Source organism: Octopus sinensis, linkage group LG8, assembly GCF_006345805.1.
Source record: "Octopus sinensis linkage group LG8, ASM634580v1, whole genome shotgun sequence".
NCBI classification, from domain to species: Eukaryota; Metazoa; Mollusca; class Cephalopoda; order Octopoda; family Octopodidae; genus Octopus; species Octopus sinensis.
Genome location: NC_043004.1, coordinates 89530927 through 89555289, shown reverse-complemented (window position 1 = coordinate 89555289; position 24363 = coordinate 89530927). Strand labels below are relative to the sequence as shown.

The following is a 24363-nucleotide window of genomic DNA, read 5'->3' as shown; positions in this document are numbered from 1 at the left end:
TGCAATCGCATGGTCATTTATGACCAAAGGGTGTCTTTACCCTTTATTACTCCTAGAAAGTATGAGAAATTGTGAAACACACAAAATTTCAGGCCTTGTGCCTTTAGTAGAAAAGATTATCATTATTATTATCATTGAGAGCACAGCGCATGCCATCAAAGTGACACTGGGGTAAAATATACGAAGCCCAGTATACCCATCATAAGTACCCGTTTGACAAGGGTACACCAGGCACATGCATCACAACCATATGTGCATGACATAGTGATTTCATATCAATAAAAACAATGCATGACCTCACAGGAGGGGCCCAGTTAGAACTTTCTTAAGGTAGCAAGCTGGCAGAATTGTTAGCATGCTGGACAAAATGCTTGGTGTTATTTTGCCCATATTTACATTCTGACTCCAAATTCTGCTGAGGCCATCTTTGCCTTTCATCCTTTTGGAGTCGAGCACTGGGGTCAATGTAATTGACAAGACCCCCACCACACACACAAATTTCAGACCTTGTACTTACTGTAGAAAATAATTACCTCCTCCTTAGCGAAAGCGGAGGTATTGTTTTCAGTTGTATTTGTTTGTTTGTCCATGGACAAGATATCTCAAGAACTGCTGGATGGATTTGGATGAAACTTTCAGGGATATTTAGCCTCATGACTGGCAGGAACTGATTAAATTTTGAGATCAATCTGGTATTGGACAAGGATTCTGGATTATTTTCCCAGTTTTTTTTTACTTAATTTTTGAGAGCAATCAGGTTCAGTTTTAGTATTCTCATTTGTGAGAACAGTTGAGTTTATTTCAGATATTCTCATTTTAAAAATCATCTCCAGCTAATCATTGAGAGGACATTGGTGTTGCCTTGGCAGAGATTTGCACTCTCTGAGTGCTCTTATTATTATTATTGTTTATGTGGACAAGCTAGCAAAATACTTAACTGCATTTCTTTCAGCATTTAACACATTTTAAATTCAGATACCACCAAAGTTATTTTGCCTTTCATCCTTGAAAAAAATAAAATATCAATCAAGTACTAGAGTCAATATAATCAGCTAATTCCTTCCCACTAAAATTGCTGGCCTTGTGCCATTCTTTTATTTTATTTCTTAATCCCTTTTACATTCCTATTCTTCTTGTCCTTCCTCTCTTTCATCATCTTTCCCTTTCCCCTTTTTTGTCATCTTCTCCTCTTTGACATAATTATCGTTTCCTGGGTCAAGCAAAGACCAAGACAAGGACAACTGGAATGTTGGTGGATGAGGTGTTTTATAAAGTGGCAAGCAAAAGTGACAACAATCTCAGGAAGATTGCTGGAAATCAACCAGCTGGTTTGTTTTGAATGATTTTGGGCCATGACCCATGGACAATTTCCAGAAATCTCTAGTCTAGCAAAGCTACACGGGAGCATTGTCAGTTTGAGTTTAACTCTACATAAATGAAAAATGCATTAAATACTACAAAATGTGCACATGGGACAGACACAGGACCCTAATTCTTCATCAGGCCTGCTTGAGGTGTGCACAGAGCAATGAAACTATTCTACATTCAGGACTGATAAATAGTACTTGAACATTGCTAATTTGTAGAGATATGTCAAACACCTGCTGGTACATGTAGGACAGATCCTGCTATCAGCTTAGTTCTTTAAGATTATCCTACCACCTTGACTTTCTATGGGAAGATAGAATGTCTTTAGTGAAAGAGGTTGTGTTGTGGAACAGAGAGAAAGGGGAGAAGATAGCTCCTTTTCTCTTTGGCCAAGCCCTCGTCAAGTTTTTCGAGTTTGGTAATTGTGTGTCTTGCTCAGGACTGCATATCTTCTATAGAGTAATTAATAATATTAATAATTATAAGGAGAATGGAGATTTTTCACATCCATAAATTATATATATATACACACACAAAATTTACATGCATTAGATTTATGTGTGTATGTACATTAATATATAAAAAAATATATACACAATGAAGCAAAATAAATACAAAAAAGAGTAAAGTAGAATGGCATAAGATTTATTAAGAGCTGAAGTCTCGGAGTAGCTGCTCAGAGTTTCCAATTACATCACATCAGATGATAACTCTGGTTGAATTTTATGAAAGATGACACTTATCAGTGGTGGCTCAATAAATACCAGCCACAATATACAAAATAAGTTCTTTAATGATAAAAATTTATTATGAGAAATTTAGTTAATGAACTGAAAGGACCTCCTTTTTCTTCTTTCAATTGTTGATGGTAAATATATAGATATAGCTCACACAACTTATTTCCTGCACATTGGCTCCACAAAATACTTGGCTGATTTGCTACAAAAAAACTTTACATGTTCACAGAAGAAAGCAGAAATATTCACTCAAATTTCCAATCCTCTTAACTGCTGAAAGCAGTTTTATATTGCAATCTATCTTTTGTTGAGGAATGTCATAAGTGGAATGAGTTTCTGTTGAAATATATCAAGTCTACTGATGCAATGTAATTTTCAGAAAATAACAATTCTACTTTTTGACTGCCTTCCGTGCTAATGGTACGTAAAAAGCACCATCCGAATGTGGCCGATGCCAGAGCCGCCTTGACTGGCTTCCGTGCCGGTGGCACGTAAAAAGCACCAATCCGATTGTGGCCGTTGCCAACCTCGCCTAGCACCTGTGCCGGTGGCATGTAAAAAGCACCCACTACACTCATGGAGTGGTTGGCGTTAGGAAGGGCATCCAGCTGTAGAAACACTGCCAGATCAGACTGGAGCCTGGCACAGCCTTCTGGCTTCCCAGATCCCCGGTCGAACCGTCCAACCCATGCTAGCATGGAGAACGGACGTTAAACGATGATGATGATGATTCATATATATACATCATCATTTCTGTAATAATCATAAAATTCAATTTCACAGTTAAAATATTAATATGATAATGTTCTAAATCAAATACAGAGGTGTAGATTTTCACCTGTGTATACGTTTGTGGACAGACAAAGTACTTTGTTGAGAGAATGCCTTACTACAAATATCACAGCGATATGGTTTGTCACCAGTATGGATACGTTTATGGTTCAATAAATGGCTATTTTGAGAGAATGACTTACCACAGATGTCACAGTGATATGGTTTCTCTCCTGTGTGAATACGTTTGTGTGTGTTTAAATCAGAATTAGAAGTAAACGTTTTTTCACATGAATCACAATGATACGGTTTATCTCCTGTGTGAAGACGTTTATGCCTTGATAAATTACAAGATCGCGAGAATGATCTACCACATATATCACAGTCATATGGTTTCTCTCCTGTGTGAATTGTTTGGTGTGTAGATAATGAAACACTAGCAGTGAATGTTTTTCCACAGATATCACAATGATATGGCTTTTCTCCAGTGTGAACGCGTTTATGAGATATTACAGAACTACTTTCAGAGAAAGTTTTACCACAAATATTACAATGGAATGGTTTTTCACCTGTGTGAATACGTTTATGTTTGGTTAAAGATCCACTTATAGTGAATGATTTACCACAGATATCACAGTGGTATGGTTTCTCTCCTGTGTGAATACGTTTATGGGCCAATAAAATCGAACTATTAGAGAACATTCTACCACAGGTGCTACAATGGTATGGTTTTTCTCCTGTATGAACACGTTTGTGTTTAGTTAAATGACCACTTATAGTAAATGATTTACCACAAACATCACAATGATATGGTTTCTCACCTGTGTGAATGCGATTATGTGTCAATAAATCCCTATTTCGAGAGAATGCTTTACCACAAATATCACAACGGCATGTTTTTACCTTTGAATGAATGCGTTTGTGATTAGATAAATAATCTTTGGTAGAGAAATTTTTACCACATATATCACAGTGATAAGGTTTTTCTCCTGAGTGAAGAAGCTTATGAGGCTTTAAATTACCTCTTTGGGAGAATGCTTTACCACAAATATCACAGTGATATCGTTTTTCCCCTGTGTGTATATATTTGTGGTTAGATAAATGCTCATTTGTGGAGAACTTTTTACCACAAATATCACAGTGGTATGGTTTTTCTCCTGTATGAATACGTTTATGGGTTGTTAAATTTGAAGTTTGTGAGAATGACTTACCACAAATATCACACGGGTATGGTTTCTCCCCTGTGTGAATACGTTTGTGTTTAGTTAAGTGACAATTCATATTGAATCCTTTACCACAAACGTCACATTTGTAAAGCCTCTTGCCAGTGTGAGAAAGTTTGTGTGTTGATACCAGAGTACTGCCAGTGAACGTTTTACCACAGATATCACACCGATATGGTTTTTCTCCAGTGTGATTACGTCTGTGTATAGTTAAAGAACATTTAACAGAGAAAGTTTTACCACAGATATCACAATGATATGGTTTCTCTCCTGTGTGAACACGTTTATGTATCAATAAATGGTTTTCTTGGTAGAACGATTTACCACAAATATCACATTGATATGGCTTGTTGCCCGAGTGAATAATTTTATGCCTTGTTGCCAAACCTCTAGCAGAAAATTTTTTGCCACAGATATCACAGTGGTATGGTTTTTCTCCTGTGTGAATACGTTTGTGTACAGTTAAAGAAAATTTAACAGTGAAAGTTTTATCACAGATATCACAGTTGAATGGTTTCTCTCCTGTGTGACTACGTTTGTGTTTAGATAAACTACTATTTACAGTATACGATTTACCACAAATATTACATTGGAAAGGCTTCCCACTTGTGTGAATAAGTCTGTGTCTTCTTGCTAATCTAATAGCAGAGTATGTCTTACCACAAATATCACACTGGTATGGATTTTCTTTTGTGTGAATATGTTTATGGTTAATTAAATTTTCATTTGTAGAGAACTTTTCACCACAAATTTTACAATTATAGAGCTCTGAATCTGTATGAATAGACTGATGTTGAATTAAACAGTTTTGTATTTTAAAAGACTCCCCACAAATGTCACACATGAATGATGTTTTCTCCGTTTGATGAGAAACATCATTATAATCAAGTTGTATTTCATTATGGATCTGACTTTTGTTTAGTTCCTCCTCCATAACATCAAATTTTCTTCACAAAATTGAAAAATACTTTTCTTCTCTAATTTTCAAGATAAATATTTCTTTCGGTATTTTCAAGAGTACAGTTTCTTCAAATATCACCTTCGTGAAACAAGATTCCCAATATCGCTGGTAATGTCATTTCTTTAGTCTTCAAAATCTTGATATTATCAAATACCCTGAAATATAAACAGAGAATATGATATAAGCAACATTACAATACTGACACTTTAAGGAAGAAATTTCTAACCATAGACTTTCAGAACAAATGTTAAGACAGACGTAGGATATACTCTTTACTCTGTTACTTGTTTAAGTCATTTGACTGTGGCCATGCTGGAGCACAGCCTTTCATTCGGTGGGGGTACAAACCCAAACTTACATACTCGACAGACTTCCATACAGTTTTCATCTGCCAAATTCACTCACAGCCCGGGGTTATAGAAGACATTTGCCCAAGATGTCGCGCAGAGGGCCTGAACGTGAAACTACGCGGTTGAAGAGCCAGCATCTTTACTACACAGCCATGCTTACATAGTGGGTATTGGAAAAAGTCAATGTCTCACGCTAATTAAGATAACGCCAGGCATACCCTACAAGGATACCCTACAGGAATGATACAGTGAGATAAAAACAAAAAGATTAGGCTTATAAGAAAATCTAACATTATAAACATCATTTGAAATGCCTACAATGTTTACTTACCTGAGGTTTTTGAATTGCAACTGTCACAAGTTTGATTTGTAGTAAATCTAAAACCTCACGTCCTGATTTGATCTTTCACGAAATGATCGATTGTTCTTTAACGCCTGGTACAAACAAACACAATTTCAAATCAATCTTCTCATTGCATCTACTACCTTTGGATAATGATTCTCGTTTCCCTGTCTTCATATAGTCTAAACTTATTCTGTTTCCACGTCTTTAAACAAATAGCTCGGTTTACTTAACAAGTACGTTACAGTTCAAATCCACGATAATTACGATGAAATATTCAGGGGGAATCACTCTTGTCGTCTTAATGTTTGACTTCCTGTAATTTAAAAATGGCGGGACTTTTGTTTTGTTTATGTTATTATAGTCCCCAAGTACAGTGAACTATAAAGTTTTCGTTGCTATATCTTCTTTCTTTCAAGATACATTATTCTTGGCTAAGTTTAAGTAAAATGTGCTACCTTCGAATCGGTATTCTCACCTAGAAATAATATATCTTTTATTTTCTACTTGTTTTAGTCATTGGACCACCTTTAAATCGACAACAGTATTTTAAGGGTACTTATTCTGTCAGAATCTTTTTGCTGAACCGCTAGCTTACGGGTACGTAAACACACCAACAGCTGTCAAGCGATGGTGGGAGATAAACACAAAAACAATGGTATATACATAGATATAATGCACATATACAACCATCATCCTTAAGTTTCCGCTTACCAAATCCACTCACAAACGTTCCGTCGGCCAGCAACTATAGCGGAAGATACTTACCCATTTCAATCGTTTAAAAAAGATGATTTAGTCATATTGGCATAAAAGGGAAAAAGAATTGAAATAATCATGAAACATTAATTTGATTTAAAGGCGATCTTTCGTCTCTAGTAGACCTTTCCGTCGATTTCCGTAAAAAAATTAATTTTTTTTTTACATATGGGCTTGCGGGAACTTTTGAAGTAATATACATACACCGAGTAAAAAAATTCAGTTATCTCTCTCTTTCACACACACTAACAGAAGCACTTCACTTACACAACATACTGTCTGTCTCCCACACCCCATCAAACACACACACACATGTACATCAATGCTTCCCCTGGACGGTAAATTCAAAAGAACTTCCCTCGTCATGCAATCGCTTTCTCTTAGTCTCTTTCGCTCTCATTACTTCAAAAGTTCCCGCAAGCCCATATGTAAAAAAAAAAAATTTTTTTACGGAAATCGACGGAAAGGTCTACTAGAGACGAAAGATTGCCGATTTAAAATATACTATCTTTTATTCCGTTTTATTTCAGCGTGACTAAATTATCCTTTTAAGAGGTAGAAACCAAAAGCTGGTAATTGTTCAGTTTGGTTAGATTAAAGAAAGTGCATAAAAATTAAGGGGGAGATAAGTAGAAAACAAAGTGAAGGGACGAATCAGTCTGAAAGGAATCGTCGACTAATTAGGAAAAGCTGAAGACAACATTCTTCAGTGGTTGGCACGGCGTTGACTAATTATCAATATGTACACCTGTGAAAATTGTAATTCCCCATGTGACCTTACTACACCAGGTGACGTTGCTGATGTAAAATTATGGCACTGCAAGCGTTGTAAAAGGAGCAAATCTGTTCATTACCATTCCTTTTTTGAAAGAAGTCATATGTTGTATAAAAAAGTGTTAAAAATTGACTTATCTCTCCCTTAATTTTTATTTACTTTTTAATCTGATCAAACTGAACCCCACAAGCTTATTTTGATAAAAATGCAAATATTTCTTTTATCCATGATAAAGTTCTTGAAATATTTTCTTTTTGTTTTTTTTAATGTAAATTTGCTTGCATAAAACCTCTTAACCCTTTATCTATCTATCTATATATATATATATATATATATATATATATATATATATATATATATATATATATAACTTTGTAGTTTGATCGTAGGTGATCTACTTCTAGCATACGGCTGACCACCTAGTGGTTTTTGCACTTTAAATGTACACGTATTAGAATTTTCTCTGATTTTTCAGAATTTTGTATGCTAGGCTACTGGTTTTAAATTGATATAAATTAAATTAATATTAAATTTATCTCCCTCATTATTTAAATGTTATATATATATATGTGTGTGTGTTTGTGTAAGGATGGTGAGCTGGCAGAATTGTTAGCACCCCCGGCAAAATGCTTAGCGACATTTCGTTTATCTTTACGTTCTGAATTCAAATTCCGTCGAGGTTGACTTTGCCTTTCATCCTTTCGGGATCAATAAATTAAGTACCAGCTGCATACTCGGGTCGATCTAATCGACTGGCTCTCTCCCTCAAAATTTCAGGCCTTGTGCCTACAGTAGAAAAGTATTAGCACACCAGGCAAAATGCTTAGAGGCATTTTGTCTGTCTTTAGGTTTTCGGTTCAAATTCTGCCGAAGTCAACTTTGTCTTTGAACCCCGTTTGGGGTTGATAAATTGAGAACTGTTGGCCCTGTATGTATGTATATATATATATGGCGGAGGTAAAGAATGTGTACACCACCCGTTTTCGGAGTAACAAAAACCCTAAATACCGGGTGTACGTATTCTTTACTTTCACCCATATATATATATACATGCATATATATATATGTATACATATATATATATATATACACACACACCCATTTATATATATATATATATATATATATATATATATACACAATGGATAGGGATAAAATATCCAGGCAGGTACTATGCTAGCACTGTTGTAATCTGGGTTATGGCTAACTGTATCGAGGGGCACCTAGGATTACTCAAAGTAAGCAATCCCACTTTATTTCATCCGAGTGGTAAATCCTGGGTTTGCTTCACTGGATTTTAAATATTTTTTACTGAGAGTACATCCAAGATAACTATACGGCAATTAGTACATCTGCATATTATTTTTTATTTCCACAATCAATTATACAGCATGTTTGGTTTAAATTTGTCCAATGCACATTTCTGCTCCATAGACGACTACCAATTGTATCCAGTTACTTTTGACTGGTTATTAGTCTAGCAACTTTATTCAAGGTCTGTCCACTGTCATGGTTTGAAGTGAATTAAGTGTATGTAGGACTAGCTCGCATTATTTTGTTGGCCTACTAATAGTTTTTGAGTGCCAAGAATATGAAAGGAAGATTTAGAAACCAGATACGACTATAAACACTGCTATGAGGTTAACCGTATGCAGATCCTTGGTTTGAAGTTTGAATTCAGAATACTAGACCTTTAATTAGGTCAAAATATATTTTTAAAAACCCTAGCCTTAAGTGGATTATGAATAAGTGATCTTCAGACATTGTGTACAATTATTGGTAACTAAATGAGATATAATTAAATGTATGAAGTGTGAAGAACTTGCTTGTGTCACCAATTCAACATGTTTTCTTTGTATAGACCAAGTTTTAAATTACATGCAGTTTCATCATCGTATATGTGTTGCAGGAACTTTTAAAGATATGTAATTTTACTTATGGAGAATACTGAATACTACTTGATATAGGCAAGCCAGATATTACATTAACATTTACCATGTAAACTCAGACACCTCCATGGAAGAGATCTGTAATTAAATAAGCACCACATCACATATCTTTTTTATAGATGTTGTTAGACATTCGAAAATGAGTGGCAGCACCTTTGTTCATAGTCTACCAACCAGAGTGGAATTTAATTAAGTGTATCTTATACAGGGTCTGTACAAATCATGAGGAAACCATGCAGTCTTGAGCAAAAGGCCACACAGGTTTGGAAGGCAAATAGCAGAGAGAATTTAGCTGGGTTTATGTGGCTCAAATGTTTGGCAAAATTTTTCAACTCCTGGATGCAGTTGCAAAGGTTATGTATCCCTTATCTTATTAAGCATATTTATTTTGTTAAATAATGCAAATTTTATAAGTTAGATTTCTTGCTCTTTCACCTCTCCAAAAATCTTCCAAGATGTATTGTCCATAATTCTTTGCATTATTTTTTGTGATTTTGTGATATACTGCCACAATGCCTTCTGGTTGTATTGCCATAATTCTGCTAAACTCGCCAATGGTAGTCTGCCACAATGCCTTCTGACTTGCAAAATTGCCTGTGACATTCTACAAAGCTTGTGAGATCCTACTGCATTTGAAAACACAATCCCTTTCATTTAGCCGAGACACAGAAATGACTGTAGCATCAATAGCCTTCATACACATAGTGCAAGTATGCACACTACGTATAAGTGCAGAAGAACAGTTCCTCAGCAGGCAACAGTTTCTCTTGCCTTCTGACCAAATCCTTATTACTCACCACTGCTGCAGCAACAACCAGAAGTTACAGGCATACAATTGACCAGTAAATGTAAAGAGCACAAAATATCTAGATTGTTATGCAGCCTTCTATTAGATTCATTGTGGAGGCGCAATGGCCCAGTGGTTAGGGCAGCGGACTCGCGGCTTTGATTCCCAGACCAGGCGTGAGTGTTTATTGAGCGAAAACACCTAAAAGCTCCACGAGGCTCCGGCAGGGATGGTGGTGATCCCTGCTGTACTCTTTCACCACAACTTTCTCTCACTCTTACTTCCTGTTTCTGTTGTACCTGTATTTCAAAGGGCCGGCCTTGTCACTCTCTGTATCACGCTGAATATCCCCAAGAACTACGTTAAGGGTACACGTGTCTGTGGAGTGCTCAGCCACTTACACGTTAATTTCACGAGCAGGCTGTTCCGTTGATCGGATCAACTGGAACCCTCATCGTCGTAATCGACGGAGTGCTCTTCATTAGATTCATTGCTGTATGTCAAAGTGTTCAATATAGTTCTCTCAGCTAGGCTGAGGTAATGGTATAACTGCAACAATAGATTTATGGGTCATAGTTTCCCTGTGTGCTATACAATTGCTGGGGTAGAGCTGACCTGAAGTTACAATAACATCATTTAACAGCCATTTACCATGTTGGCATGGGTTGGACAACTTGACAGGAACTGGCAAGGCCAGGGGCTGCACCAGGCTCCATAGTCTGTTTTGGTCTGGATGCCCTACCTAACACCAACCACTTTACACTGGCTGCCTTTTACAGGGCACTGGAACCCTTACCAATGCTTTTTCTAGGATCTCAATACTGTTGTGAGAACAACAATGTACATATCTCAATCCTCCGACATCTCTTTTGTAGGGTTCAGCATTTTCAGATCAGCCTTCAATACTTTGTCCCATATCTTCCTGGGCATCCATCTTTCACAAATTCCCTCCAATTCACACGACTGAGCCAACATAGTCTCCTCTCTTGTACATTGCATACAATTCCTCTCATGCCCAACTCCTCTCTCAATACATCAGTGCTGTGTGAAGCATGCACACTGACATCACACATCCAGCATAGCAAACAGCTTAATAAAGTCGAGTGTGGTTACAATTATAGCTGCATATTTTATTATTTTCATTTTACAACAAAGGAAAATATTCAAAACAATTCCAACATTACACAACACTGACATAAAATCCGAGTGTAAATATATTTACCAAAGATATTGCATAAGTTTTATTAATAAAGTTTCTCCTCTTCCTAGGGATGAAAGAAGTGGCAAGCGTGGGTGTTGTGGGATGGGTATACAATGTGAGTAACAAAAGGAGAGATGTTAGCATGCCAGGCAAAATGCTTAGAGGCATTTTGTCTGTCTTTACGTTCTCAGTTCAAATTCTGCCAAAGTCAACTTTGTCTTTGAACCCCATTTGGGGTTGATAAAATAAGTACCAGTTGAGAACTGTTGGCCCTGTATGTATAAAGGTAGAATGAGGTATTTTTATCTATGGGCTGAAACAGCTGTAAGTTATTTTCCCAATTTATATTCATGTTTTTTTATAATAATTACTGGTATCCTTATATATTACTATATTTTATATCTTTTATGTAAAGAATATGTTATATGTATGTATATTATTGTAATTATCAGTTTAGTAAATAAATAAATTAACATAATATAATGTCTAAAAGTTGATGAACCACCTATTGTTCTCCTCCATTTTCTTATTGCTATATATATATATATATATACATACATACATATATATGGCGGAGGTAAAGAATACGTACACCACCAGTTTTTGATGTAACAAAAATCCTAACCCTAAACACTGGGTGTACATATTCTTTACTTTCGCATATATATATGTATAAAATGAATAGGGATAAAATATTCAGGCAGGTACTAGTACTTTTATAATCTGGGTTATAGCTAACTGCATCGAGGGGCATCTAGGATTACTCAAAGTAATCCCACTGTATTTCATCTGATCTGAAGAGCAGAGGAAAGTGTTGTTTGGGTAGGAAAGACAAATTGTGTGTGAGAAAAAGCTTAGAGTGTGTTGAATGAGATATTACCAATCATTTGAATGTCTTTATTGGGATGTGGTTGGTCTAGGATGCCTGTAATCTTATCACAACTTAATTATCTTAACATAAATAGCTTTTGAAGAATTTCAGCAGAATTAGTATATATTCTCTGTATAATAACTGATTAACTCTTTAGCATTTAAATTATTGTCAAATGTAATGCTTATTTGTTCATATTGTTTTGCATTAATCATGAATTATCTTGTAGCCTTGAAATTTCAATGACATTACAGGGTAGGTGTGAAAGGCTGGACCCAGTCAGTTTAAACATAAGGCAAGTAGAATATTTGGGCTGGATATGGCCAGTTTAAATGCTAACAGGTTAACAGGATAATTATCTATCACAAATATCATAGAGATGTAGTTTCTTTCCTGTGTAAACGTTTGTGATTTAATAAGTCACCTTTTCTAGAAAATGCCTTACTACAAATATCACATTGATAAGGTTTATCACCTGTGTGAATACGTCTATGGTTCAATAAGTGACTATTCTGAGAGAATGATTTACCACAGATACCACAGTGATATGGTTTCTCTCCTGTATGAACACGTTTGTGTGTGTTCAAATCAGAACTAGAGGTGAATGTTTTATCACAGAAATCACAGTGATATGGTTTCTCTCCCGTGTGAAGACGTTTATGCCTCATTAAATTACAATTTTTAGAGAATTTTATACCACAAATATCACAATGATATGGTTTCTCGCCTGTGTGAATAGTTTGGTGTGTAGATAATGAATTACTAGCAGTGAATGTTTTACCACAGATATCACAATGATATGGCCTTTCACCAGTATGAACTCGCTTGTGAGATGACACAGAACTACTATCAGAGAATGTCTTACCACAGATATCACAATGATATGGTTTTTCCCCTGTGTGAATACGTTTGTGTCTGGATAAAGAATCATTGGCAGAGAAAGTTTTACCACAGATATCACAGTGGTATGGTTTATTTCCTGTATGAATACGTCTATGGGTCAATAAATTAGAGCTCTGAGAGAATGTCATACCACAGGTATCACAGTGATAAGGTTTCTCGCCTGTGTGAATACGTTTGTGTTTAGTTAAATGACCATTTAGAGTGAACGATTTACCACAAATATCACAGTGATATGGTTTCTCACCTGTGTGAATACGTTTATGAGTCAACAAGTGACTATTCCGAGAGAATGCTTTACCACAAATATCACAGTGGCATGGTTTTATTCCTGCATGAGTACGTTTGTGGTTAGATAGATATTGTTTTGTAGAGAATTTTTTACCACATTCATCACAGTGATATGGTTTTTCTCCTGTATGAATCAGTTTATGGGACTGTAAATACCCCTTATCAGAGAATGTATTACCACAGATACCACATTTGTATGGTTTTTCCCCTGTGTGAATGCGTTTGTGGCTTAATAAACGTTCCTTAGTATTGCATTTTTTACCACAAATATCACAATGGTATGGTTTTTCCCCAGTATGTATACGTCTATGGGTTAATAAATTACTACTATGAGAGAATTTTTTACCACAAATATCACAGTGGTATGGTTTCTCTCCTGTGTGAATGCGTCTATGTTTCAACAAATTACTATTTAGAGAGAATGATTTACTACAGATATCACAATGGTATGGTTTTTCGCCAGTATGAATTTGTTTATGTGTAGACAATGTGCTACTAGCTGAGAACGTTTTCCCACAAATATCACAACGATATGGTTTTTCTCCTGTGTGACTACGTTTGTGTGTAGATAATGAACCATTAACAGAAAAGGTTTGGCCACAGATATCACAACGATATGGTTTTTCTCCTGTGTGAATACGTCTATGGGTTAATAACTTACTGTTTTGAGAGAATTCTTTCCCACAAATATCACAGTGGTATGGTTTTTCTTCTGCATGAATACATTTGTGGTTAAATAAACCATTCTTTTCAGAAAGTACCTTCCCACAAATATCACAGCAATATGGTTTCATCTCTGCATGAATTTGTTTGTGATTGGATAAATTTTCATTTGTAGAAAACTTTTCACCACAAATATCACAATCATATAGTTCGGAAACTGTGTGTATAGACTGATGTTGAATTAAACATTTTTGTATTTTGAAAGAGTCCCCACAGATGTCACACATGTATGATGCCTTCTCTGTTTGATGAGAAACATCATTATTATCAGGTTGAGTTTCATTATGGACCTGACTTACACTCACTTTTACCTCCATAGCTTCAAGTGTTCTTTACAAAATAGAAAAATCTTTCTCTTTTAATTTTCAAGAGAAATACTACTTACAATATTTTGAATAAAAAATATTTTTTTATGAAAAGTTATGGAAGAAATTATGTAAGACAACTGAAAAGTCTCGGTAAATCTTGATGTTACACCATCACAGAAATAATACAGTCATTATGAAATTAATTGCATTTCACAAGAAATAGTTCATGGCGATAAAATTGAAGTTATATAAACACAATCCCTTGTATCCTTAGCAATATCATTCTTTAGTCTTCAGGGTGTCATCTCAATATCATCAGATACCCTGAAATAAATGAAGAGAGCACAAGATGTATAAAAGATATTACGATGTTGACACAGTAAAGAATAGTGAGGACAGTCTAGTTGGTGCAACTTTAGCATGCAGTCTACTGCAGTATCCATAGCCAAAACCTTCAAATGATCTGATTTGAATAAGAATTAAACTGCACACTCAAGTGTAAATGGCCAGGTAGATTGCAAACTAAAGTGACATCGTTTAGGTCAGTGGTTCACAACTGGGGTGTCAATGAGATTTTTGGGAGTTCATGCAAGCAAAATAGTAATTTATGGATTCACAGTATATATTAAGGGTCCATAAAAAAAATTTCCTTTAGATGTATTTATTGCAAGAAACAGGTAAATTTATTTTTCAAACCTTTTACATAGTTCGACCTACACAAGTTAATGTATGAAAAGCAAAATAGGAATTTTGAAAGAAGTATCTATAAAAATAGATTTTGAACATTGAATGGCTACAGGGGTCCACCAGAAAAGAATATTAATCAAAGGGGTCCATAGATGAAAAATGGTTGAGAACCACTGGCCTAGACAGTAAAAAAAAAAAAAGAGAAAAATAGCAGAACAGAACATAGAATATAGCAAATTGTCCTTCCTGTTGCTAAATCATGTGTTTCAAGTAAGGGACTTTTCATTCTGTTCATCTTTAACCATTTAGCATTTAAACTGGCTATATCCAGCCAAAATATTCGACTTGTTATATGTTCAAACTGGCCAGATCTGGCCTCTCATACATACTCTAAAATGTCATTTTAAACATAAACAATCACATCGCCGAAATCTCAAAGCTACAAAGTAATGCATGTCTAATTCAAAACAATGTGAAGCACTACTTTTGACTGAGTAAACTGAACACTAACGAGTTAGAGGTGCAAAAACTAACAGATGATTCATTGACAGGGAATGTTAACAAACATCACTGTTTGTATCTCAATGCATTTCCATGCAAAGTGCAGAATTTAAACATGAACACACACTTATCATCATCATCATTTAACATCCATTTTCCATGCTGGCATGTTTTGGCCAGTTTGACTGGAGCTGAGCCGGTAAGGCCAGGGGCTGCACCAGGCTCCATTATCTATCTATATATCATCATCACTGTTTTAACACCCACTTTACCATGCTTGCATGAATCAGACAGCTTACTGAAGCAGATTTTCTATATTCATATGCCCCTTTTGTTACCAATCCTTACCGGTTTCCAAGCAAGGTAAGATTTCCCCCAAGGCTAGACATGCTTTCACAGAATATTGGAAATAAATGACATTTATTTACAACAATCACGTGATGTCAAGACAAGGAGGTACAAACACCTGCGTTGTGGAGTATAGCTATAACGAAATTATGCCAGAAATGTCTCATTTTAAACTTGAAGAAAAAAAGCCTTGCATATTTGTTCGGTTAATATAGGGCGTAACAAATATCAGAAAATCAAAAAAAAAATGTGTGTAATAGGTGTAAAACAACTTCCTATGAACGAATATGAAAAAAAAAATTCGCGCACGCGAAAGGGGGGTGGGGGAGAGGCCTCGGAAAATTCACATCGGGAAGTTCCGAAAGCGTCTGAGGAGCTGACCCGGGCACCAAAACAAAAAAAAATAGTGTAATATGTGTAAAACAACTTGCTCTAAACAATATGACAAAAAAAAATGCGCTCTCGAGAAAGAGGGGTGGGGAGGCCTCGGAATATTTATATCGGGAATTTCCGAAAGCATCTGAACCGGGCACAAAAACAAAAACAAAAACAGCGTAATAGGTGTAAAACAACTTGCTCTAAACGACTATCATGAAAAAAATGCGCGCTCGCGAAAGGGGGGTTGGGGAGAGGCTTCGGAAATTTCACATCTTCAGTCCACGGCCTTTAAACTAAGAAAAAATAGTGTAATTGGTGTAAAACTACTTGTTCTAAACGAGTATCAAGAACACACACTCACACATGAATCATAAACTCCGTATTTCGCAAAAAAAAAATAATAAAAGAAGAAATTCTGGAAAAGTGAAGAAATGTTGGATCTCATTCCTTGGTTAAAGCTATTTTAAACATTAAATTTATGCTTTTCTTTGAAATAGTTCAGATATATGCAATTCTTCTCACTTATTAAGATGCATTTATCAGAAAAAAAGAGACAGAAAAAATTATTATTTTGTGTCAATCCTTCCCTAATTATCCTTTATAATTAGTTTTGGCGTGTATTTTTTTTCCCAAATTTATTTTTTCACCTTTACAACACTGTTTAGTAAAGCAATTAATTATCTTTATAATTTGCATATTTGACTTATTAATCAAAATCTCTAGATGTAATATATACTAAGTAATGCATCCTTCATTTATGTGTTCCGTTCTGTATTATGCATGCGTGACTGTTTGTATGTAAGTGTGTTTAACTGTGCACATGAATGTGATATTAAAGAACATATTTATTTACTATGATTGTTATTTTCAGAACAAATAAATCTTTTGGCTGTTATGTTATTGATGTTATTATTATTGCTAGTTAAAGGGTGGTGACTTGGCTGAATATTTTGAGTCTTGTAGTATGTAGTTGTGTTAGTCAATATTCTGAGTTCAAATCCAACTCATTTCTTTATCATCATTATCGATGGACCCTCAAAGAGGTATGTAACATTATCATTTTCGTAACATAATTTCTGTAGTATTTCAAGATGTTTCTGACACGTATTTTGATTCACATGGCGGAGATCCAACATTTCTTCACTTTTTCCAGAATTTCTTCTCTTTATTTATTTTTTTTTTGCGAATACGGAGTTTATTATTCATGTGTGAGTGTGGTTCTTGATACTCGTTTAGAACAATAGTTTTACACCAATTACACTATTTTTTCTTAGTTTAAAGGCCGTGGACTGAAGATGTGAAATTTCCGAAGCCTCTCCCCCCCCCCCTTTCGCGAGCGCGCATTTTTTTCATGATAGTCGTTTAGAGCAAGTTGTTTTACACCTATTACGCTGTTTTTTGTTTTTGTTTTGTGCCCGGTTCAGACGCTTTCGGAAATTCCCGATATAAATATTCCGAGGCCTCTCCCCCACCCCTCTTTCTCGAGAGCGCATTTTTTTTTTCATATCGTTTAGAGCAAGTTGTTTTACACACATATTACACTATTTTTTTTTGTTTTGGTGCCCGGGTCAGCCCTCAGACGCTTTCGGAACTTCCCGTGAATTTTCCGAGGCCTCTCCCCCACCCCCCTTTCGCGTGCGCGAATTTTTTTTTTCATATTCGTTCATAGGAAGTTGTTTTACAACCTATTACACACTTTTTTTTTGATTTTCTGATATTTGTTACGCCCTATATTAACCATTTGTTCTTACCTGTTTCATGTGTGTAGGTAAAATCTGAAAATTTCCAAGCAGAAAACAGAATCGAACTGTCATTTGCTTTCACGGAAATACCCGAATTGAAGTGTTTTGATTTGGTCGAGTTATATCGAAAGAATGCCAATAAAAGAACTCTTGATTAAAAACAAACTCTAACACTGACAACCAACGAACAGAACCTTTGTTTTAGCCTTTTAGAAACAGCAGTCAAATTTCCATCAAACGCACTTTACATACAGTCTGAAAACAAAATACTGTATATTGATTTCTAAATACATCGTCTAAAACTGACAAGATGGGCATGGCTGGAAAGCCTCTGATCACGGTCTTCTGTCTGACAGGGTATAAAGTATTCTTTAAACCAGTTTAGTATCAACAAAGGAGATGTTCTTGTAGTTGGTTGATACGAAACTAAACTGACGTCAAACGTATGATGTAAAATATGACAATATACATACATATATCTATATATATATCCCTTTAGCATTTAAACCGGCCATAAGTATTCTGCCTGTTTTATGGTCAAACTGGCCAGATCTGGTCTCTCACACCTACCCTACAATATTGTTTTTAAAATTAACAGCTACCTCATCAAAATCTCATCGCTACAAGATGATGCATGATTAGTTCAAAACGAAGTGGATGAAAAAGCATTAGTTTTGGCGGAATAATGCGAACACTAAAGGGATATATATATATATATATATATATATATATATATATATATATATAAATATAAGAGAGTTAACGATAAGTGGCTAACTCTAGTGCTAGAAATAGCTCCTTATTCTGGTATAGCCAGGTGTTAAACTGACGGTATTATTAAATTAATATCTAATTTTTCACCCTCATTTATGAATATATATATATATATACATATATATATATATATCAAAAGCTCATTTCATTAAATTTAATCATGAATGTAATGAGTTGGTTTTGATGGCGCTTTAATTGAGCTGGGAAATAAAAACAGATCAAACTCAGTCCAAGTCCTTTTGTGAATGAAACTGATTTTGTCAGAGTGTTTGTTCTTACGTATTATTATTATTCATACTGATAAATTCATGTCTCCAAAAAATCGTCGTAATTCCTGATAAAAAAAACCACTAAACAATCTACATTTAACAATGATTTTAGGCAAATACCATTAAAAAAAAAGTTATTTTATTTACCTCCAGTGGGTAGGTTCCGATAGCTCTTCATTGTGACATTTCTCTTTCGATAACCACAGACCATATATGTAGAACAGCCGTATTATATATACGTACATATACACACATACATTTACATATATATATATATAGGAAGAAAGTGTCGAGGGGATCGGTGAATTTGGTTGCCGCGAAAGACAACAAACTTTTGGAATACAACCGTAGAAATAAAGAGACAGGAAGTAGATAAAATTGTCTCGCAGTGAATAGAGAATTACAGAGTGAGGAGTAGGATGAGATGAAAATGACAGAGAAAAGAGAGAGGGGGATGATAGGCAGAGAGAAGAGACTGGATGGAGGGTAGGTAGATAGAGATGTGATTGTGGTAAGAGATGGTCGTGGTCGGAGAGTGTTTCTCAAGTCCAAGCCCTTTCTTCTAACGGGGAATGCTAGTGTCCCAACACTGGCGTGGGAGATATGCATGCCTCTTACTTGTTTATTGATTTTTATTAGTTACGGGCTGCTCTTTGACATGGCATAGAACTCTATTCAGCCACCCTGCCAGAGATACGGCGAAGTCACGGGACTGCAGTATAGCAGATTGTGAAGAGGTGGCGGAACAGCTCAACTGAGCCAACGGTACTTCTTACATTGATGCTGGGCGGAGGAATCCCAGAAGATCAATGGTAGAGATCAATAAACTCTATCAAGAGGGTAACTGCAACACATCCATAAGAATCGCGTACATGGTTGTGTAATTAGCTAATCAAAGATTCATTATGACTCAGGCTCCCAATTCAAATTCATAATAATGGAATTGGATGGTAACAGAGAGTCTTGGGAATCGAAAACAGTGAAGATATAAAAGCTTTTCTAAACTATGACGATGTAGTGCATTTAAACATTCATACGTTCTGACAGATTTGAACATGAATATGCAAATCATTGTTGTGTTTTGTTACAGAATAGCTTCTCAACAACGAATACGCATTCGCAACACTCAATTCAATAGGACAAGGAGTTCCGGTTCAACTAGTGTTTTAACATCGTTGTCTCATCAAGCGGAAGCACCAATGAATCGAACAAGAGCCAATGGACATGTTTATAACTTCAGTGAATAAAACTGCTGATCTGTGCTGGTATCTGCTAAGCAATAATAAATCATAAACACAGTGAGCAAAGAGAATAACACTGCATATATATATATTCTTAATGTTTTCCTCTTCATTAAAAAGTAGAGCAGTCATGAATTAACTATTTGCTTGTAGGACTTTCTGAATGATATGCCTAACGAAAAGTTACCTTGAATTATTTTTAGTGGGATGGCCCACTTCTTAAAAAGGGCTCCTGCCTGGAATGGAGTGACAGAATCTATTTTACTTTGTAAAATATCAGTGGTAGTACAGCATATAATCATCTAGTGAAGCTAAATTAGTTGTGAGATATACTTTGATATTTCCATCTATATATGACTAGGGATATCAGGTCGAGTGGTTATGAATGATAACCAATCTGCATGATACTGTCCATCATTACCCATTTATATTATAATGAAAATATTCAATCACTATCATCATCATCATTTAACACGTTTAAAAGGCTGGCAAGCTGTACAAGGCTCTCCCGCTTGCCAACTCTTGTGAGAAATTACATGTAAAAATTTGGGGGTTAGTAAATTGCCTTGTTGAGAGAATTTCTCATTACATTTGTAGACTTTCTAATCTTTACAAACAACATCTAGGGTTAAAAAGAAAAAAAACGTCCTTTGAAAGAATCTTTTACTCCAGATATTACAGTGGTAGTTTCCTTCTCTCCTGAGTGAAGGTGCATCTCTTTACTCTTTTACTTGTTTCTGTGTTCAAAGTCATATAAAAATTTTTTAAAAAAGAGTATTTAATCACAGAAATCACTACAATATGCTTTTTCTTCAGCATGAACACATTAAAACATCAGTAATAGTGGCAGCTCATAGATAAAATTAGTAGGGGTGCTGCTTCAGAAAATTTTTAGCTGTTGTTTTAATATTCTGTAAAAGGAAACAAGGAGGTGCAATGGCCCAGTGGTTAGGGCAGTGGAGTCGCGGTTGTAGGATCGCTATTTCGATTCTCAGACCAGGCATTGTGTGTGTTTATTGAGCAAAAACACCTAAAGTTCCACGAGGCTCCGGCAGGTGGTGGTGGCGACCCCTGTTGTACTCTTTTGCCCCAACTTTCTCTCACTCTTTCTTCCTGTTTCTTGAGTAACACTGCGATGGACTGGCGTCCCGTCCAGCTAGGGAGGAACACATATGCCACAGAAACTGGGCCCATGAGCCAGGCTAGGCTTGAAAAGGGTGCATAAATAAAAAGGAAACTTTTACATAAACTTGATCAGTTCACATTTTAGCCACTGCAGGGTAGTGTGTTTAATTCATTCACTGAACACTGCCATGAATTCACCCTTGTTTTTCAAAAATTCCCCCTAAATCACAAAATAAGGGAAGGAAATTTGCCCTATTTTTCAAATCCTGGTAGCAACACTGTAGCTGGAAGCAGGATAATAATCTAATTCTACACTTTATCACATTCAAGAATATAAACATGTTTTTAAGCACAACACACGCGGAGTCAAAAAGAAACACTACCTTTCACTAGCACACCTGGGTCAGCACTGCGTGAACCACAGTGCTCTCTCTCCCTAGCATGTAGCTTCCTATCTCGGACACGTGAACATGTGCATAACAGCCAAATACTGCATAGTTGGAACTTTTCTATTCTAGGCACAAGGCCCGAAAGTTTGGCAGAGGAGGGGGGGGACAGTCGATTACATCGACCCCAGTATGCAAATGGTACTTAATTTATCAATTCCAAAAGGATGAAAGGCAAAGTCGACCTTGGCAGAATCTGAACTCAGAACATAAAGACAAACAAAATACCGCCAAGCATTATCGTCTGGTGTGCTAACGTTTCTGCCAGCTTGCCGCTTGTGCAGCTGGAACTGTGAAGCACAGAGTTCTATATGAGGATTTTTGTATTTTTTTTTATAAACTAGGGGATGGCTACTGACATTAAGCTTAAGGATTATATAATGTACAAGTATAAAGAAAGAAGTAAAGAAAAAAAAGGACTCATTATATTGAATGGAAATAGGGGGTGCTGCAGTTCCGCAGTGCCTATACATGAGCTGCCACTGATCAGTAAATTACAATTCTGTGAGAATGTTATAGCTCAGATATCACAATACTATTGTTTTATCTCCAGTGTGATGACCGATGTATAGATAATGAATAACTAGCAGTGACTGTCGTACCATAGATATCACAATGATGGGGCCTTTCACTGATGAGAATGTACTTATGCATTGATATTGAATTACTTTCAAAGAAAATTTTATCAGAGATATAATTCTGGTTTTTCTCCTGTATGAATACAGCTATGAAGGGGTGCTGAAAAGTTCCTGGCTTTAAGGGTTTTGTGGAAGGCCTGCTTGGAGACCCAACCTCCCGAGTTCTTTTATAGGGCTTAGAAAAACTGAAGGACCACTGCAATAAGTGTGTAAATTTGAGAGGGGAACATATTGAATAAAATCTTAATTGATCCTCCTGTATTTTCTTAATACGCAAAGCCAGGAATTTTTCAGCACCCCCTTGTATACTTGTGTTTATTAACACAAACTATCAGCAGGGAATGTTTTGCTACAGATGTCCCAATAGCATGATTTACTCTCTAGAGACTTAGAAACAGTTTATTAAGGAAATGCAGTCAGTTGAAAACTTCATGTACCAGGTGCCAGTAGGTTTCAGGGGTCATCATGAGAGAATGTGCATCATTTCAGGGCCTTCCTCTCAATAACTTTACAGTGTCCCAGCCCCACTCACTGATGTGAGGCCCCATTTATTGTTTCAACTGACTAGTATTCAAACTCAAGTCCATTTTGGGATCATCACCTCTCCAACCAGGTTTCATCATTCTTTTTCATCCATATCCAATGGCTGGCCCTCTCAAATGCCACCTGGATATCCTTCAAGGAGTTTTGTTACAGATATTACAGTGATTTGATTTATCTTTGATTTTATGGATCAATAAATTAGAACTTCAGAGAGAATGCTATAAATACTAAAATAGTAGGGCTTTTCTCTTTTGTGGACATATTTGTGTTTAAATTAGAGAGAATACTTTACCACAAATATCACAATGGCATGGTTTCTTTTTTGTGTAAATAATTACTATATTGAGGGAATGCATCATCACAGATATTACCTGTGTGAATACATTTGCAATTATATAAATACTGGCTTGTAGAGAACTGTAGAAAATAACAAATTACTGCACAGAGATTACAACAAAACATGTCATTTATATAGGTGTATATATATATTTCTTTATTTTTCACTTTTTCCATCTGTAATGTGGAGACCTTATCTGGTCTAAACAATGGGATAGTTATTCAAAATAATGGAAATCATATAAAAACAATAGTTCATCATCATTGATTAATGTTCATTGAGATGACAAGGGACTGAGACTTCTAGTGATTTGCTATACTTGAGAAGACATGTCAATGTAAATAAAATTGTGTCAAGTCAATGTAAGTAAATAAGGCAGTAAGCTGGCAGAAACATTAGTGCACTGGGTGAAATGCTCAACAGTATTTCATGCCTTTATGTTCTGAGTTGAAATTCCGCCGAGGTTGACTTTGCCGTTCATCCTATTGGGGTTGATAAATTAAGTACCAGTTGCATACTGGTATTGATCTAATCAACTGGCCCCCTCCTGTGTCTTGAGTAGAAAAGAATGTAAGTAAAATCATGGCCATCCAGCCATACAGGTATGTCCTTTATGGTCATGCTCCCAACTCCAACTCTCTTTCTGCCAAGAGATCTTTGTTGTGCAAGTGCCACATAAAAAGCACACAGTACACTCTGTAAAGTGGTTGGCATTAGGAAGGGCATACAGACATGAAACCCAGGCAGCTTTTTACACTGTTTTAAAGGTTTTAAAACCCATTGTATCGTCCTGTTTTGTCACTTCCTGTTATGTGAGCACTTGTGGCTAATAAAGAAAAAATTATTATTACCTCCGCCTTAGTGAAAGCATTGTTTTCAGTCATGTTTGTTTGTTTGTCTGTGGACAAAATATCTCAAGAACCACTGGATGGATTCAGATGAAACTTTCAGGGATGTTTGGCCTCGTGACTGGCATGAACTGATTAGATTTTGGGATCGATCCGGTACCAGATAAGG

General features: G+C 35.9%; 2 protein-coding genes across 6 annotated transcripts; both read right to left on the bottom strand.

Moving 5' to 3' along the window:
* Positions 1–1992: 1992 nt before the first annotated feature.
* LOC115215011 (zinc finger protein 62-like) lies at positions 1993–6049 on the bottom strand. Of its 3 annotated transcripts, XR_005000434.1 has the most exons (3): positions 5742–6049; positions 2836–5215; positions 1993–2507 (listed from the first exon to the last, which is right to left on the bottom strand). XR_005000434.1 is itself a non-coding variant. In XM_029784123.2 (2 exons), the coding sequence occupies exon 2, from the start codon at positions 5031–5033 to the stop codon at positions 2940–2942; it is 2094 nt and encodes a 697-aa protein (XP_029639983.1). In that variant the 5' UTR covers positions 5034–5215; positions 5742–6049; the 3' UTR covers positions 2781–2939. The 3 variants fall into 3 exon arrangements, 2 of the variants coding, with proteins under 2 accessions (XP_029639983.1, XP_036361455.1); XM_029784123.2 differs by lacking the exon at positions 1993–2507 and having other exon boundaries at positions 2781–5215; XM_036505562.1 differs by lacking the exon at positions 1993–2507 and having other exon boundaries at positions 2781–5215; positions 5769–6049.
* Positions 6050–11833: 5784 nt separating this feature from the next.
* LOC115214977 (zinc finger protein 658B-like) lies at positions 11834–24291 on the bottom strand. 3 transcript variants are annotated; one of them, XM_029784077.2, is made up of 2 exons: positions 22904–24291; positions 11834–14641 (listed from the first exon to the last, which is right to left on the bottom strand). In XM_029784077.2, the coding sequence occupies exon 2, from the start codon at positions 14324–14326 to the stop codon at positions 12467–12469; it is 1860 nt and encodes a 619-aa protein (XP_029639937.2). In that variant the 5' UTR covers positions 14327–14641; positions 22904–24291; the 3' UTR covers positions 11834–12466. The 3 variants fall into 3 exon arrangements, with proteins under 3 accessions (XP_029639937.2, XP_036361456.1, XP_036361457.1); XM_036505563.1 differs by lacking the exon at positions 22904–24291 and adding an exon at positions 19164–19794; XM_036505564.1 differs by lacking the exon at positions 22904–24291 and adding an exon at positions 17983–18022.
* Between the last annotated feature and the right edge of the window lie 72 nt (positions 24292–24363).

Excerpts from the sequence above, each read along its gene's own strand:
- LOC115215011 (XM_029784123.2), bottom strand. The coding sequence starts at position 5,033 with ATGGAGGAGGAACTAAACAAAAGTCAGATCCATAATGAAATACAACTT.
- LOC115214977 (XM_029784077.2), bottom strand. The coding sequence starts at position 14,326 with ATGGAGGTAAAAGTGAGTGTAAGTCAGGTCCATAATGAAACTCAACCT.